This window comes from Rutilus rutilus, assembly GCF_951802725.1.
Source record: "Rutilus rutilus genome assembly, chromosome: 3".
In the NCBI taxonomy this organism is placed as follows: domain Eukaryota; kingdom Metazoa; phylum Chordata; class Actinopteri; order Cypriniformes; family Leuciscidae; genus Rutilus; species Rutilus rutilus.
This window is the reverse complement of record NC_140211.1, coordinates 16072901-16088201: the sequence shown is the minus strand read 5'-3', so window position 1 is coordinate 16088201 and position 15301 is coordinate 16072901. Positions and strand designations below refer to the sequence as shown.

At 36.4% G+C, this 15301-nt stretch overlaps 1 protein-coding gene across 8 annotated transcripts in view; it reads left to right on the top strand.

Moving 5' to 3' along the window:
• The window catches only part of LOC311288389 (ceramide synthase 2-like), a 30065-nt gene that overhangs the window by 2721 nt on the left and 12043 nt on the right, over positions 1 to 15301 (top strand). For 2 of the 8 annotated variants that reach the window (XM_084405790.1, XM_084405791.1), the window contains exons 4-8: positions 475 to 564; positions 710 to 854; positions 2404 to 2982; positions 3438 to 3624; positions 9823 to 10579. In XM_084405790.1, the coding sequence (XP_084261916.1) occupies positions 475 to 564; positions 710 to 854; positions 2404 to 2982; positions 3438 to 3624; positions 9823 to 10453 (1632 nt within the window). In that variant the 3' untranslated portion in view covers positions 10454 to 10579. Of the gene's footprint in view, positions 1 to 474; positions 565 to 673; positions 855 to 2403; positions 2983 to 3437; positions 3625 to 9822; positions 10580 to 12778; positions 13059 to 13749; positions 13765 to 15127; position 15301 lie in introns of those variants that run through there. The other 6 variants (XR_014626922.1, XM_084405792.1, XM_084405795.1 and 3 more) reach the window with 6 other exon arrangements.

Below are 15301 nucleotides of genomic sequence, written 5' to 3'. Positions count from 1 at the left end.
AGGTTTGCTTCACATTAATAAACAGAATAACTGAATTAATGGTGTAAACTTCTTCAAATATAAGACATGTTCAAATTAGCAGCTATAGCAAGATAATAGTGTTCTTATTCAGCTCAGATCAGTTTAGTGTTGATTCGATTCAGTTCCATAAGTGTGTGAAGTTCATTCATTATGGAACTGGTTCAATTCAGCTATACGCAACTCTTAAGAAGACAATAGTGTCTTCATTCAACTCGAGTCAGTTCAATGTTGATTCAGTTCTGTTCAATAGTGGTGTAGATGTTGCAAACTTCATCAGTTTGGAAAAAAAATTTGATTCAGCTAATATATAAAGCAGAAGACAAAATGTGTCTTGGGCATGCTTGTGATTATACATTTAGCCTAGAGTTTAATGTAGATATCCTATAGCTGTTCAGTTCATATCTGTCAGTTTGAACATGTTTTTTGACCTATTATACTGTTGTCTTCATGCAGGTTTCTCTCCTCAACTGTCAAGACCAACTGGTGTCTCATTTATCTGCAAAGTGTATATCAGTCTATGTCATCAGTGACATTTTCATGAATGTGAGTATTGCTGCTGTACATTAACTTGGACTGGCAACTACTCCGTCTGAGTATTATGAGGGTTTGATATATTATGAATGTTTTCTCTGTTTTTCTCTCTCTCAAGCAGTGTGGGTTCACTAAGTGCTGTAATTGTTGATTATAGGGAGGCAGCAGCTCAATCTGGAGACACAGGTGTGCTGAAGTGTTTCAGGAACCAACGACCAGCAGTGAACTAGACTCCTGCCTGTGGTCACTGACTGCTGTGATTAAAGGAGTGCTGAGAGGAGAAATATGCCAGAGGAAAAGAGGTACTGAAGTGTATGTTCACATACATACAGATGATTCAGACTGAGTTGTTTTAGTATCCTCATGTAAATGTAGTGGAACCTTACAAAAGGTTTTATCCGAGGTGGCAAGACAGGCGTGACCTCTTAGAAAAATATGGATAATTGATTGAATATGTAAAACTTGTAGAAAATATGGAGTAATTACAATGTAAATAACTCACTCAGACATCATGACTTTCACTTACATCTGAATCTAAATTGAAAATTCATCTTGAAATGACTTGAAAACAAGAAATGATGCTTAGTACCTGGGTTAAATTTCTGCAGTCAGCATGTTTACAGATTTGTTGACGAATGGTTGGAGAATAAGATGAGGTAGTATTTGTAGTAGTAATAATAATAATAATAATAGTCTTATTCTCATACCATTATTTTTTCATGTTGGTAGGTATTGTCTATTATTATTATTATTATTAGTATATAATAATATAATAACAATAAAGCAATACCTTTTGCCATGAAATGAGGTGACTTATTAAAGGGATGGTTCAGAGTAATTTCAACCTAGGGTCCTTTGCACCATGACCTCGAGACAAACACCCCCCCAGAAGCTTTTTTTTCCCTTGGTGGAACATTATTAAAGTTAGAGCTTATTTAGAGATATCAGCCGAATGGCTTAGTGCAGGCACTAATGGAACCTAGGATGTATCTCGTAAATTACCCCACTAATAATGCCCAGAATGGTACAGGCTTTTCCCAAATCACTGAAGTGACCTCGGCGTCCGGGTTAGCGGTAGCATAAGCCATCAGGCAAGTGTTATTTAAGTTAACTCCTGATGTACTTACAAACTTTGTAAGTTGTAGTTATTTTTGAAGCAATACAACAATTATTAAAAAAATTGCAGACTTAATGTATAATGTGTTCAGATAAACATAAAAAATATTATTGTATAGCAAGAATTTACATTGGATTAAACAACCAATTAGGGCTGCACGATACTGAAGAAAAATGCGATATGCGATAACTCATATGAATAACGCATAATTAATGCGATATTCGATATGCGATACGATAATGCTTAAAGTGTGTAAAATAAACTTAAATTATCTTTAAAATATATTTAAATTTATATAACCTACATGTGTTTCACATTCTTTTTGTGACAAGAAAACATCCCTACAACTCCTGAAAGTGAACAGCAGTGTTTTACTGTAGCATAAGAAGTGTTATTTTAACATCAGTGTAAACCACAGGGTTTAGGGTTTCAGGTAGGCCTACATTAGATTTATTTAACAACAGAAACTGAATAATCAAATGTAAAAATAAAACACTGCTTAGTCTTTACTGTATGAATTAAATATATACTGATTCTTATTAAAGTTACAAAAGTTATTCAGCCAAAAGCAGTGAGTGATTTTCTCTTTGTCTTTTATTCATGACCCCAGTTATTGCAAGCTTTTGCAATATGCATATCGCGATATATACATTAGCGATATTTCGATAATTTTGCCTTATCATTTCAGAGGACATGATCTCTTAATTCCAGCTGCTTGTTTGTCTTCTCCATAGATGTTTTGATGAAGCTGCTTTCTGGATTGGATGCCTCAATCACTTACTTGCACACCAACCTTCTGACTCAAGACACACAGGACCCTCACAAAAGAGAACTGACGAGTCTTTCTAAAACCATGTGTGAGTTCTTCGACCTCCTTGAAGTCCTCAGCGCTGCCCGGCTCAGATATGGAGTCTGCTCTTCTGTTCAGAGAGTCATATTCATTCAGTCGCGAGCGCTCCTTTGTGTCATGAGAGCTGATGTGGAATATTTTGTGAAGAAACGAGCACTGCTTCTTCTAAAGAAAAGTCTTCTGCGGAGAGCCGGGGACGACTGGGCTTTAGGTGAAGGTCAGTCAGCGTCACATGAAGATCATAGCCTGACTGAGGACATGTTGACCATGGCAGATGGAGTGTTACAGGAAGTGAACGCAGGCTGGCTCAAGGAAGTGCCTGTGAAAGATCAGGCCAGTTTCTTTGGTGGGAACTGTGATGTGAGACTCGCTGGGACGCAGAAGGACGATGTGATACTGAGAGCCGTGAGCCTAATTTTGCTGAAGTCACTAGAAATAAAAATTCAGCGCCTTCATTGGAAAGGTAACTGTCATTTATTAGTTTTCACATCATCATAATAACAACTGGAAAATGAAAGTTCATTAAGACAAACTTTACATGACAAAGTCTTTCCTGAAAGTTTCAAAGTTTATATAGATTGAAAACTGCTATATGGTTGCTAAGGTATTCTTAATGATATAGAATAGAAATTACATTTATTTTTAAGAAATGCAGAACATTTGCTAAATATGAATAAATACTATAAAAGTACCACAGTAGGTCTGTCTCATTTCATGTTTAGAATTATTTGAAGGCACTGATTCACAAAGCATTTGTAAGAATGTTTGCTTGCATGTACAACCTGCATGTGTGAAGCATAAATTGAACTTTCTAGTTCTTCACCACAGCTTAGTTAGAATAAAACATGCCATTTAATCATTTACAACAGCAGGGGGCAATGCATCTCTTCATTAAACACATCTTTCCTGTGTTTCCAGGATCTCAGAGTGACATTGACATCCGTCAGTATTTAACAGAGCTCATGTCATTCCTCCAGCGTCACGGGAGTCTGATGTCTGCAGACGCTCACAGCTGCTCCTGGGTGTCTGTAGTATTTGCCGAACAGGATGATGACATGATAGAATCAAGCAAGACGTTGATTGGCTTGTATTTATATCAAAAAAGGTTTGGAATCTGTTTTTATAAATCCTGCTATACTGTACCCAGAACTATATCTCTTCCAACTGATATGGGTATTTCCAGAGGTATTAATGTACAGCATTGCTGAAATAAAATTTTACTCAAATATTTGTGCAGACAGAGTTTGTTTTTCACAAAAAAGAAAAAAAATGAACAACCAATTTTACCAATCCAGTTGGAAGATTTCAAACATATATGATATTTTGAGTCAATTTTAGAACACATATTGTTTTTATTTGTCACTTGTCTCCTAGCAATATTGTTGTGTGAGTTTGTTGTGTTCAGAACGACTTGAAAGTCTGGTAGCGGTTGATCCTGACTTGTTTAGTGTGTGATGCCTAATTTTTCTCTGTAACCATTTACAAAGCCGCCAAGTGTATGATGCCTAGTGTTTTGAAGTCTATTTAGATCCCGGTTTCACAGACAAGGCTTAGATTAAGCCATGGTTAGGCTTTAGTTTAATTTAAGTCAAGTCAAGTCATCTTCATTTATATAGCGCTTTTAACAATGTAGATTGTCTCAAAGCAGCTTTACAGAGATAAATGTATAATTTAACGTAAGATTGTTTTGGCTTTATAGCGGTTCTTTAATAAAGTTATTTTCCAGCTAAAGTTAGTTTTGATTGATTCGCTTCCGTCGCAACGATCATTTGTTTTTAAATTAGGGCCGCCAAGACGACACCATTCTCTCTACACAGACTTTAGCGAACCTGTGAGAAACGCTGATGGCGTTCAGATGCGCATTAAGAACGGGTTCTATAATTATGTGCGTTTGAATATATGTGTGCAGGTTTGGAATTCCCTACAAACCAAGCCTAAACAAATTACTGGTGTTTCCTTATAGTTTTGATTCAGAATTTTATTTTATTTTATCAATTCGGGGTAGATACGCAAATTGAGTTTTCCCGACGACGCGTTATCTGTAGAGTGGGAAAGGGATCCTCCATAGGGAGAGACTAGTTGGCCCTTCAGCACTGCATTGACATCGGGTCCAGGCGAAGGTCCTTCATCAGATCTGGAAACGGCCTGGATCCGGCAGGCTGCGGGAAAACCTTGGGATAAACAAAGACACTAAAATTAGCGTAGATGCCATTCTTCTCATGATGTAACAAGTACATCAGGATTTATGGGAAGTGTTCCCGGTTCCAGCTGACCTAATCTATGCAGCCTAATATTGAATTATAGAAGTCTATAATGTATTATGTGAACGCTATGTCAAAGAGATGTGTCTTTAATCTAGATTTGAACTGACAGAGTGTGTCTGCTTCCCGGACAATGGTAGGAAGGCTGTTCCAAAGTTTTGGTGCTAAATAGGAAAAGGATCTACCGCCAGCAGTCGATTTAGATATTCTAGGTATTATCAACTGGCCGGAATTTTGAGATCGCAATAGACGTGAAGGAGTATAATGCGTTAAGAGCTCGCTCAAGTACCGCGGAGCTAAACCATTTAGTGCTTTGTAAGTAATCAGCAATATTTTAAAATTGATGCGATGTTTAATAGGGAGCCAGTGCAGTTTTGACAGAACCGGGCTAATATGGTCATACTTCCTGGTTCTGGTAAGAACTCGAGCTGCTGCGTTTTGAACCAGCTGTAGTTTGTTTATTAAGCGTGCAGGGCAACCACCCAGTAGAGCATTACAATAATCTAGCCTTGAGGTCATGAACGCATGGACTAATTGTTCCGCATTTGTCAATGAGAGCATATGACGTAATTTAGATATATTTTTAAGATGGAAAAATGCGGTTTTACAGATACTAGACACGTGACTTTCAAATGAAAGATTGGTATCAAAGAGCACACCCAGGTTCCTAACCGACGACGAAGACTTAACAGAGCAGCCATCAAGTGTTAGACAGTATTCTAGGTTATTACGTGAGGAAGTTTTTTGTCCAATAATTAGAATCTCTGTTTTTTCAGAATTTAGAAGTAGGAAATTACGAGTCATCCAGTTTTTTATATCAGCTATGCATTCTGTTAATTTAGTGAATTGGTAAGTTTCGTTAGGTTTTGAAGAAATATAGAGCTGAGTATCGTCGGCATAACAGTGGAAGCTAATTCCATGTTTCCTAATGATATCTCCTAATGGCAGCATGTACAGAGTGAACAGCAGCGGTCCTAGTACTGAGCCCTGTGGTACGCCATACTGAACTTGTGATTGATAAGACATCTCTTCATTTACTGCTACAAACTGATAACGGTCAGATAAGTATGATTTAAACCATGCTAGTGCAATTCCACTAATGCCAACATAGTTTTCTAGTCTATTTAAAAGAATGTCGTGGTCAATGGTGTCAAACGCAGCACTAAGATCGAGTAACACTAATAGAGAGACACAACCATGATCGGATGATAAGAGCAAATCATTTGTTACTCTAACGAGAGCAGTCTCAGTACTATGGTATGGTCTAAATCCGGACTGAAAATCCTCGCAGATATCATTTCTTTCTAGAAAGGAACATAGTTGTGAAGATACTGCCTTTTCTAGTATCTTTGACAGAAAGGGTAGATTCGAGATCGGCCTGTAATTGACTAATTCTGAAGGATCAAGTTGCATTTTTTTAACAAGCGGTTTAATCATAGCCAGCTTAAAGTTTTTTGGTACGTATCCTAGAGACAAAGAGGAATTAATGATATTAAGAAGAGGATCTATGACCTCTGGAAGCATCTCTTTCAGTAGCTTAGTCGGTATAGGGTCTAACATACATGTTGTAGATTTAGATGATTTAACGAGTTTAGTAAATTCTTCCTCTCCTATAGCAATGAATGAATCAAATTTTTCCTCAGGGAGACTACAATGCACTGCCTGATGCGATACTGTAGTAGACGGTTGCATAGTTATAATTTTATCCCTGATATTATCAATCTTATAAGTGAAGAAGTTCATAAAGTCATTACTGCTGTGCTGCTTGGAACCTTCTGTGTTTGAAGCTTTCTTTTTCGTTAGTTTAGCCACTGTTTCAAATAAATACCTAGGATTATGTTTATTTTCTTCTAATAGGTTTGAAAAATAAGCAGATCTAGCAGCTTTTAAAGCCTCTCTGTAAGCAATCGAGCTCTCTTTCCATGAAATGCGAAATACCTCTAATTTTGTTTTCTTCCAGTTGCGCTCCATTTTTCTGGCTGCTCTCTTAAGGGCCTGAGTGTGCTCGTTGTACCACGGCGTTGGATTATTTTCTTTAATCTTCTTTAAGCGCAAAGGAGCAACTGTGTCTAAAGTGCTGGAAAAGAGAGAGTTAAAAGTTTCTGTTGCAATATCAAGTTTTTCTAAGCTATCTGGGATGCTAAAATGATGAAACTGATCAGGAAGATTATTAATAAAGCAATCTTTAGTAGCAGAAGTGATAGGTCTAACATATTTGTAACACGGAGTCGGCTTTGCAGCCTTGGCTAAATGTAATTTACACGAGACTAGATAATGATCTGAGATGTCATCGCTCTGCTGCAGAATTTCAACGGCATCAACATCTATTCCATGTGATAATATTAGATCTAGAGTATGATTACGACGATGAGTAGGTCCTGACACGTGTTGTCTAACTCCAATTGAGTTTACAATGTCTTTAAATGCCAATCCCAATGCATCTTTTTCATTATCGATGTGTATATTAAAATCACCAACAATTAGTACTTTATCTGCAGCCAATACTAACTCTGATAGAAAGTCCGCAAATTCTTTGATAAAGTCTGTATGGTGCCCTGGTGGCCTGTATACAGTAGCCAGCACAAATCTCAAACGTGATTTATCATTTTTACTATATATTTTTACATTAAGCACTAACACTTCAAAAGAATTATATTCGAAACTTGATTTCTTAGTGGTTTTGAAAATATTACTATAAATTACAGCAACACCACCCCCTTTGCGTTTCAGACGGGGTTCATGTTTATAACAGTAATCTTGCGGGGTGGACTCATTTAAAGTAATGTAATCGCTTGGTTTTAGCCAGGTTTCTGTCAAACACAGCACATCTAGGTTATTATCTGAAATCATATCATTAACAATGAGTGCTTTTGAAGTAAGCGATCGAATATTCAGCAACCCAAGCTTTATCATTTGCTCATCTGTATTATAGCTGTTTTTTATTTGTTGAACATCAATTAAATTTTTAACCTTAGATAGGTTTAAACATTTTTTGGATTTCCAAAATCGGGGAACAGACACAGTCTCTATATGATGATAGCTAGGTGAAAGAGGCTCTATGTGATGGGATTTATCTGACCTGGGTGACGCGAGGCCGCTAGCAGACGGTTGGTTTAGCCAGTCTGTCTGCTTCCTGACCTGGTGCCCAATTTGTCATGTTTGAGCTCTAAGACTATGAGCCATATTACTAGATAGAAGAGCAGCACCATCCCAGGAGGGATGAATACCATCTCTTTTCAACAGGTCAGGTTTGCCCCAAAAACTTTTCCAATTGTCTATGAATTCTATATTATTACACGGACACCACTCAGACAGCCAGCGATTCAGTGAACACAATCTACTAACTATCTCATCACTCCTGCGAACAGGAAGGGGGCCAGAGCAAATTACAGTGCCTGACATCGTACTTGCAAGTTCACACACCTCTTTAATATTAATTTTGGTGATCTCCGACTGGCGGAGTCGAACATCATTAGTGCCGACATGAATAATGATCTTAGAGAATTTACGATTAGCATTAGCCAGCACTTTTAAATTTGCTTTGATGTCAGGCGCTCTGGCTCCCGGCAAACATGTGACTATGTTCGCTGGTGTCTCTATTTTCACGTTCCGTGTGATCGAATCACCAATTACTAGGGCACAATCAACAGAATTCTCAGTGGGTGTTTCACTGAGCGGGGCAAATCGATTTGTTGTGGTAATCGGAACGGAAGAGTGGTTTTTTGATCCGCGACTAGAGCGATCCCTCACTGTCACCCATTTGCCCGGCTGCACAGGCTCTACTTCAGCTGGAACCGAATCATGTAAAGAGTTCACTATGCTAGGCGCATCCAAAATAGTATCTAAAGCTCTAGCACTCTTACTATCCTCAATTAAAGTTTGGATGCGTGTCTCTAATTCTGAAATCTTCTCTGTCAGCCTAACTGTCTCCTTACATTTATCACATATAAATCCTACATTGCCAACAGAGAAGTCTATGCTAAACATGTGGCATGAAGTGCAGGTGACAATTACAGGACAAGACATTACTCACCGTGTTTGTTGACTGATTATTACTTACCTGAGCTTTTATGAACTCAAAGGCGCGAGCGCGCGAGAGAAAAAATAAATAAATAAAACAGCTGAGCGCACGGGTGGCGCGTTAACAGGCTAGCAGTAGCGAATTAGCGTGTTGTGTTAGTAGTAACGGATGCTAGCGATGTCAATCTGAGATGTTGGGTAAGCTGTATTTAGTATAAACAACTACAAATTGTAGTAAATGATGGTTCAAAACAAAGAAATACGAGGCTAAGACGGAGCTTACAGCACCGAGGCAAACACACTCACAGCAGGCAGCGAGGCAGACAGGAGCAATCGATCAAAGTACGAAGTACGGAGATGTGACTTCAGGCCACAGAATGTGTCGAATTTATGTGTGTAATTTAGGAAGTTTCTTGGAATTCTGAGGGGTTTCTTGGTATCAAAAACAACCACAACTAACGATAATGACACAGAGGAACAATATTGTATTGAATAATTTTTTTCCAGCTTATAAACGATGAAAACGTTAGTGGCAAATAGAATAGAATCCATCCTGTTTTAAAGATTGTGCGTTTAATACGCAGAGGACAAAACTACAGTGCACGCTTATGATGTACAGAAAGTTATCGTGCGTTGGTGTGGACACTAATATAGTTATTGTTCTTGGTGTGAACGGACCTTTACAGCTTTAATATAATAAAGCTTTATAAAAGTTCTAAAAAATATTTTAAAAGGTTTTATTTATTCATCTATTTATATTTATTAAGGAATAGGAAACACTGGCTTTTATATATATATATATATATATATATATTACTTTTACTTGTTAATAATAAAAAAAATATATTTTTATATATATGCAAATAGGCAAATTAAGGCATTTTTTATATATATATATATATAAAAATGCCTTAATTTGCCTATTTGCATATATATAAATATATATATTTTTTTATTATTAACAAGTAAAAGTAATTTAATGTTTAATGATGATAATGTTTTTTTTGTTTTTTTCTTCACAGTTTGAGTTCCTCAGACTCGGGGGTTTGCGTCTGGGGCTGTAACCCTCACTGTCATTTCATACTTCTTCTCCGTTCCCTCTCCTTTGACCACACCGTGCTACTTGACTTCCTCATCTCTTCGGAAACATGTTTCTTGGAATACTGCGTCCACTACCTGAAGCTTCTCCGTGAGGACTGGACAGGCTTGTGTAGGTCTTGTCGTCATATTGAAGATTGTGATGGGAGGCTTGGTGCCACTAGAAGAGGAACTGATCCTTCTGTCCAAGCTCCTTCTGCTAATTCAGAGACGATGTATGTTGTTCAAGCAGGTAATGAAGTCTCAGTTCCACGACTGGTTGATTATGGGAGCTCAGACGAATCCGATGAGGCAGAAGAGCATGTTTCTGGGAATACTGATGTAGATTCTGGTAGGACAGATACTGAAGCATCTTTTTGCCCATCTGAAATGGCGCTAGAACAAGTTCAGACTGAATATGCATCCGAATCTCTGTTAGATAAAGTGTTTGTGTGTCTTATGGACTTGAGGACCACCGTAACCAGACTACATAACAGGGGTCTCTTTCCCTACAACCCTACCTCACTTCTAAAACTGTTAAACAGCATAGAACCCCAGAGAAACAGGATTAGTTAGTTAGCTTTGACTTAAAGCTAACTAACAGTTATAGATTATAACTGATCAAGAATGTCGATCTGTTCAATTACTGCAGTGAATAAACAATACGTTGCTGAACCAAAAGATTATTTTTGCATCAAAACTAATAAGATATAGAGGGACTAAATTAAATAAATATATAATGAACTTGCAATACATAAAATACAATGAAATGTAAGAAGGCGTGAAATACACTGAGCAAAATGAAGGCAAAAAATGTATCAATTATAATTATTTATTTATTGTGGCCAGCCTAAGGCACACCTGTGCAATAATCATGCTGTCTAATCAGCATCTTGATATGCCACACCTGTGAGGTGGATGGATTATATCAGTGCTCACTAATACAGATTTAGACAGATTTGTGAACAATATTTGAGAGAAATAGGCCTTTTGTGTACACAGAAAAAGTCTTACATCTTTGAGTTCAGCTCATGAAAAATGGGGGCAAAAACAAAAGTGTTGCGTTTATAATTTTGTTCAGTGTATATTCATCAGGTAACACTTTTCAATATGGTTCCAGTTGTTAACATTAGATAACATGAAGTAACAATGAAAAATACTTCTAAAGCATTTATCAATCTTAGTTAATGTTAATTTAAACATTTACTAATATGTATCTTATATTATATGTAATATTATTTAGCAGAGCTGAGCTAACGCAAACTAATTTTTATTAAATAATAATCTTATTAAGTTGTGCTTACATTTCATTCTACTTTTATTCTTTCACGTAAAATGAAAAAGGACATGAAATGCCATGTGAAATATCATTTAAAATGAAAAAAACTTGCAAGGCATATTAAACCATTTTATTTTATATTTATTTGTTTAATTTAGTCTGCTAAATCCCTCCATAATAAGTTTCCTAACAAAAGCACATTTTCTAAGAGTCCATCCTATGATATTCTGGAATGGCTCCAGTCCCTCATTCAGCATTTGTGTTTGTCTATTTTTTCACTCAAAAGGTATAAACTCTGTGATTACTGTGTATGTAAACCGTATTAACAGCAGGTTTATTCCACTAAATGGGATTGTGGGATTAGGCCCAACACCATCATTTAGCATTTAAATTACATCACCAATCCAGCTAATGAGAGCAACAAAATTTCCACCATTTTATATGCAAATATCCAGAATCAACATTCGGCAACAGCTTTTCAGAGGGAAAGGCACCACTACTGTAGATCAAACAGCTGTTGCTCACAGTAATGTCATAATTAGGCTTGTTAGATGATTAGACTTTCCTCAACTTGAATGTTACTAGCGAACGTTAATTAATTAAATTATTTAAGGATCCCAGAGGATAAAACCTTCAGCTTCGGTCTAGCTCCTCAATATAAACAAACCTGATTTAAATTGAGCTATAGACATGAATGATTCCTCAAATAATGCCTGGCTAAATATATTTAGAACACACATAAATACACAGTTTCCACAAAAATATGATGCAGCACAACTGTTTTCAATCTTCATAATATTAAGAAATGTTTGCATGAAATTAGCATATTAGAATGATTGAAGGATCATGTGACACTGAAGACTGGAATAATGATGCTGAAAATTCAGCTTTGCATCACAGGAATAAAATACATTTTACAATATATTCAATTAGAAAACAATTAAATTGCAATAATATTTCACAATACTGTATTTTACTTTAATCTATTAAATGCAGCCTTGTTGAGTAAAAAAAGACATCCTTCAAAAACAACTTACTGACCCCAAAAGAAAGGCAGGAAAAATATTAAACATAAATAATATAGTGCTACAAAAACAAATGATAATAGAGCAAAATAATTATGGTGCAAATTTATCTATTGCTTTGTAGAAGTCAGCAAAATTAGATTAAAAAGGGGATAAGATTACATATGGAACCCATATAAATACGATTTATGTCAACCACAATATATGGATTGAGTTTCACCAATTTAGGAGACATTTAAGAAGCAGAATTTAATTGTTTCTATTCTGTTTAGTCATGTTAATAAGTATGATAAGATCTATGCATTTTCAGGATGCCTTTATTTACCACTTAATGTCCAATGTAAAGTTTGTGTCCTGAAGTAAAACTATTGTCCATTGCTATATAGCTATAGGTGTCTCCTGAATTCCAGGTACCTAATGGGTGCAAGTACAGGCAGCATGTTTTTGCCCGAAACACACCCCATATAACTGAGTCATTGACTGTTTGTCTGTCTGCCCTTTTGTCATATCTGGCTTTTCACACACTATCTCGCCCTCACCTTGCTGCTCTATCGGTTGCACTATGCAAATAAGGTGAGTCCTTAGGGTGCAGTTTTTATGTGTGTGTGTGTGTGTGCATGAGTGAACCCACCGAATGCCTGTTAATCTACAGAAGGTAAGAAAGAGGTAAGTAGGGAGGGGAGGAAGCAAGTCAATTGCTACTAAGGTAGGGTGTGACCGCAAAGTAATTCAGACAAAGAACATTCCCGTGGGTCTCGAGGGCAGCGGTGCTGTCATGTTACTCACTTTCCCACAGTCATCAGTGGAACACAGAGCGAGCGGCGTGACATCAGACGTTTACCTGAACGCTGCACTGAACCGCTAACAGGAAGCAGAGGTAAGTGTTTGCTTTTTCTTGACCTTTGAAAAACTTTTTGATCTTGAGGTTTAAACAAGAAGAATGTTGAAAATAAAGGACTTTTATGGAAGATGTTTGGAAAGTGTCTCCAATGAAGTAGAGCTTGTGGAAACCTGCCTGTTCAAGAGCTTTTTGGGTTTTAAGACAATGGAAAATCATGTTAAACCCAGGTTTTTCTGTTGTTGTTTTTTTGTTGTATTTGTTGAAATGTGTTTTACAATTGAACAATTCTGCATTATAATCTGTAATGCTAAAGATTGAAATTTTTTAATGTGCTTAAGTTAATCAGTTCTTGAATTTTAACTATTCAGTTCATCTATCCTAGTTTCTTGTTATCAGAAATGGTTAACAAAGAAGATAGTGGCTTTGCGATAGTTTAGATAATTTTTTAGAGTTGTGTGTGGCAGTATTGGGGTTTGAAGGGAAGGATGATAATAATTCTGTGTGATCTGTACATGAGGAGGCAGCTTTGTTTACTCAGCGTCTTGTTCAAACAGACTCTGAGCTCTTTGATATGTTCAGTTGACATGGTGTTCTGGTCATTCTCTTTGGTCATAGTACAGTCATGGAGATAGACTGCCATTGTGTGCTGTTAATATTGCCTGATAAAAGCCAAAATGTTAACCATATATTATGGTTAAAGGAATGAGCAGATACATTAAAAGAACATCACCAGACTCCAAAGGTCAGCCATTAGTTATTAGTTAGCCATTAGTTCAATAGTTTGGGTTGGTAAGATTTTTTTTGATGTTTTTGAAAGATTATGATCACCAAGGCTGCCTTTATTTAATAAAAAAAATACAGTGAAAACAATAATATTGTGAAATATTATTGAAAATTCAAATAACCTTTTTTCTGTTGAAATACATTTAAAAATGTAATTGATTTCTGTGATCAAAGTTGAATTTTCAGTCTTTACTCCAGTCTTCAGTGTCACATGATCCTTCAGAAATCATTCTAATATGCTGATTTGCTGCTCAAGAAACATTTATTATTATTATTATTATCATCATCAATGTTGAAAAAAGTTGTGCTGCTTCATATTTTTGTGGAAACAGTTACACCCCTCCCCCCAATTGATTCTTTGATGAATGTATTTGTTTATCACAACTAATAATTAGACTGTATTAGCTTGGGTGTGAGTTGCCGTTACACATGATGTAATTCACTAAATAGATTTGAACTTTAAATCCGCACAATAACATGTTGGTTCACACCAGCCCTACTTGTATTGCCCGTTCAGGTGCATGGCGTCTCAGGTGTGTGTTGGTACATAAGCATGTGGTTTTGCCTCGGGTTAGCATCGGCCCTATTAAATACTGTTTTCAGTAGCAGCAGAGCTGTTTTACTGTCAACAAATTGGACAATGAAGCAGAATCGTGATAATACCACACGATAAAAGGTAAATTATCAAAAGACTTTCATGAAACTATCATTGTTAAAATGGTTTATTCTGTAGCTCTAATTTTTTATATATATATATATATATATATATATATATAATTAGAGCTACAGAATGCTGAATTGCACAGTGCTGAATAAGCCTGATTTCATCACGACTACTTATGTGTCTATACATGCTAAATCTAATATGACCTTAATCAAAATTTGAACCTCCAAAATCTCCTATTTCATCTCTCTTTAGAATATAATAGAAAAATATATATTTTTTTGTAAGGTTCTACAATCATATATTTATGAGTGTACCATATACTTTTATGCTGTATGGATGGATGTATGTTACTATTAAATGTATTATATTATGTACTAATATGTAGGTATCATATTAATAATAATAATAATAATAATAATAATAAACAGGATAAAACATTATGAAACTTCTCTTCTTTAGAATAATGTGTGCACTGATGCATCATGAACCTTAAATCCAGGATGGAATATGTATTAAGAGTGTAAATGGTGTCAATTTTGTTTCTTTCTCCTCGAATGAATTCAGTATTCAGAGTGTTGGCTGAAAACACTTATTTATGTAAAATGTGATGCGTGCAGTCTTGTGTAACTGTGCTTGTCATCTGCTGTGTTAACAGATCGTGGTCATGATTGGTGAGTGGTTGTGGTGGGACCGGTTGTGGCTGCCGGGGAACCTCACGTGGGCCGATCTCAAAGATGAGGAAGGGCTCGTCTATGCCAAACTTTCCCACCTCTACGTTATTGTGCCGTATGCTTTAGTCTTCCTGCTAGTCAGATACTTGTTTGAAAGG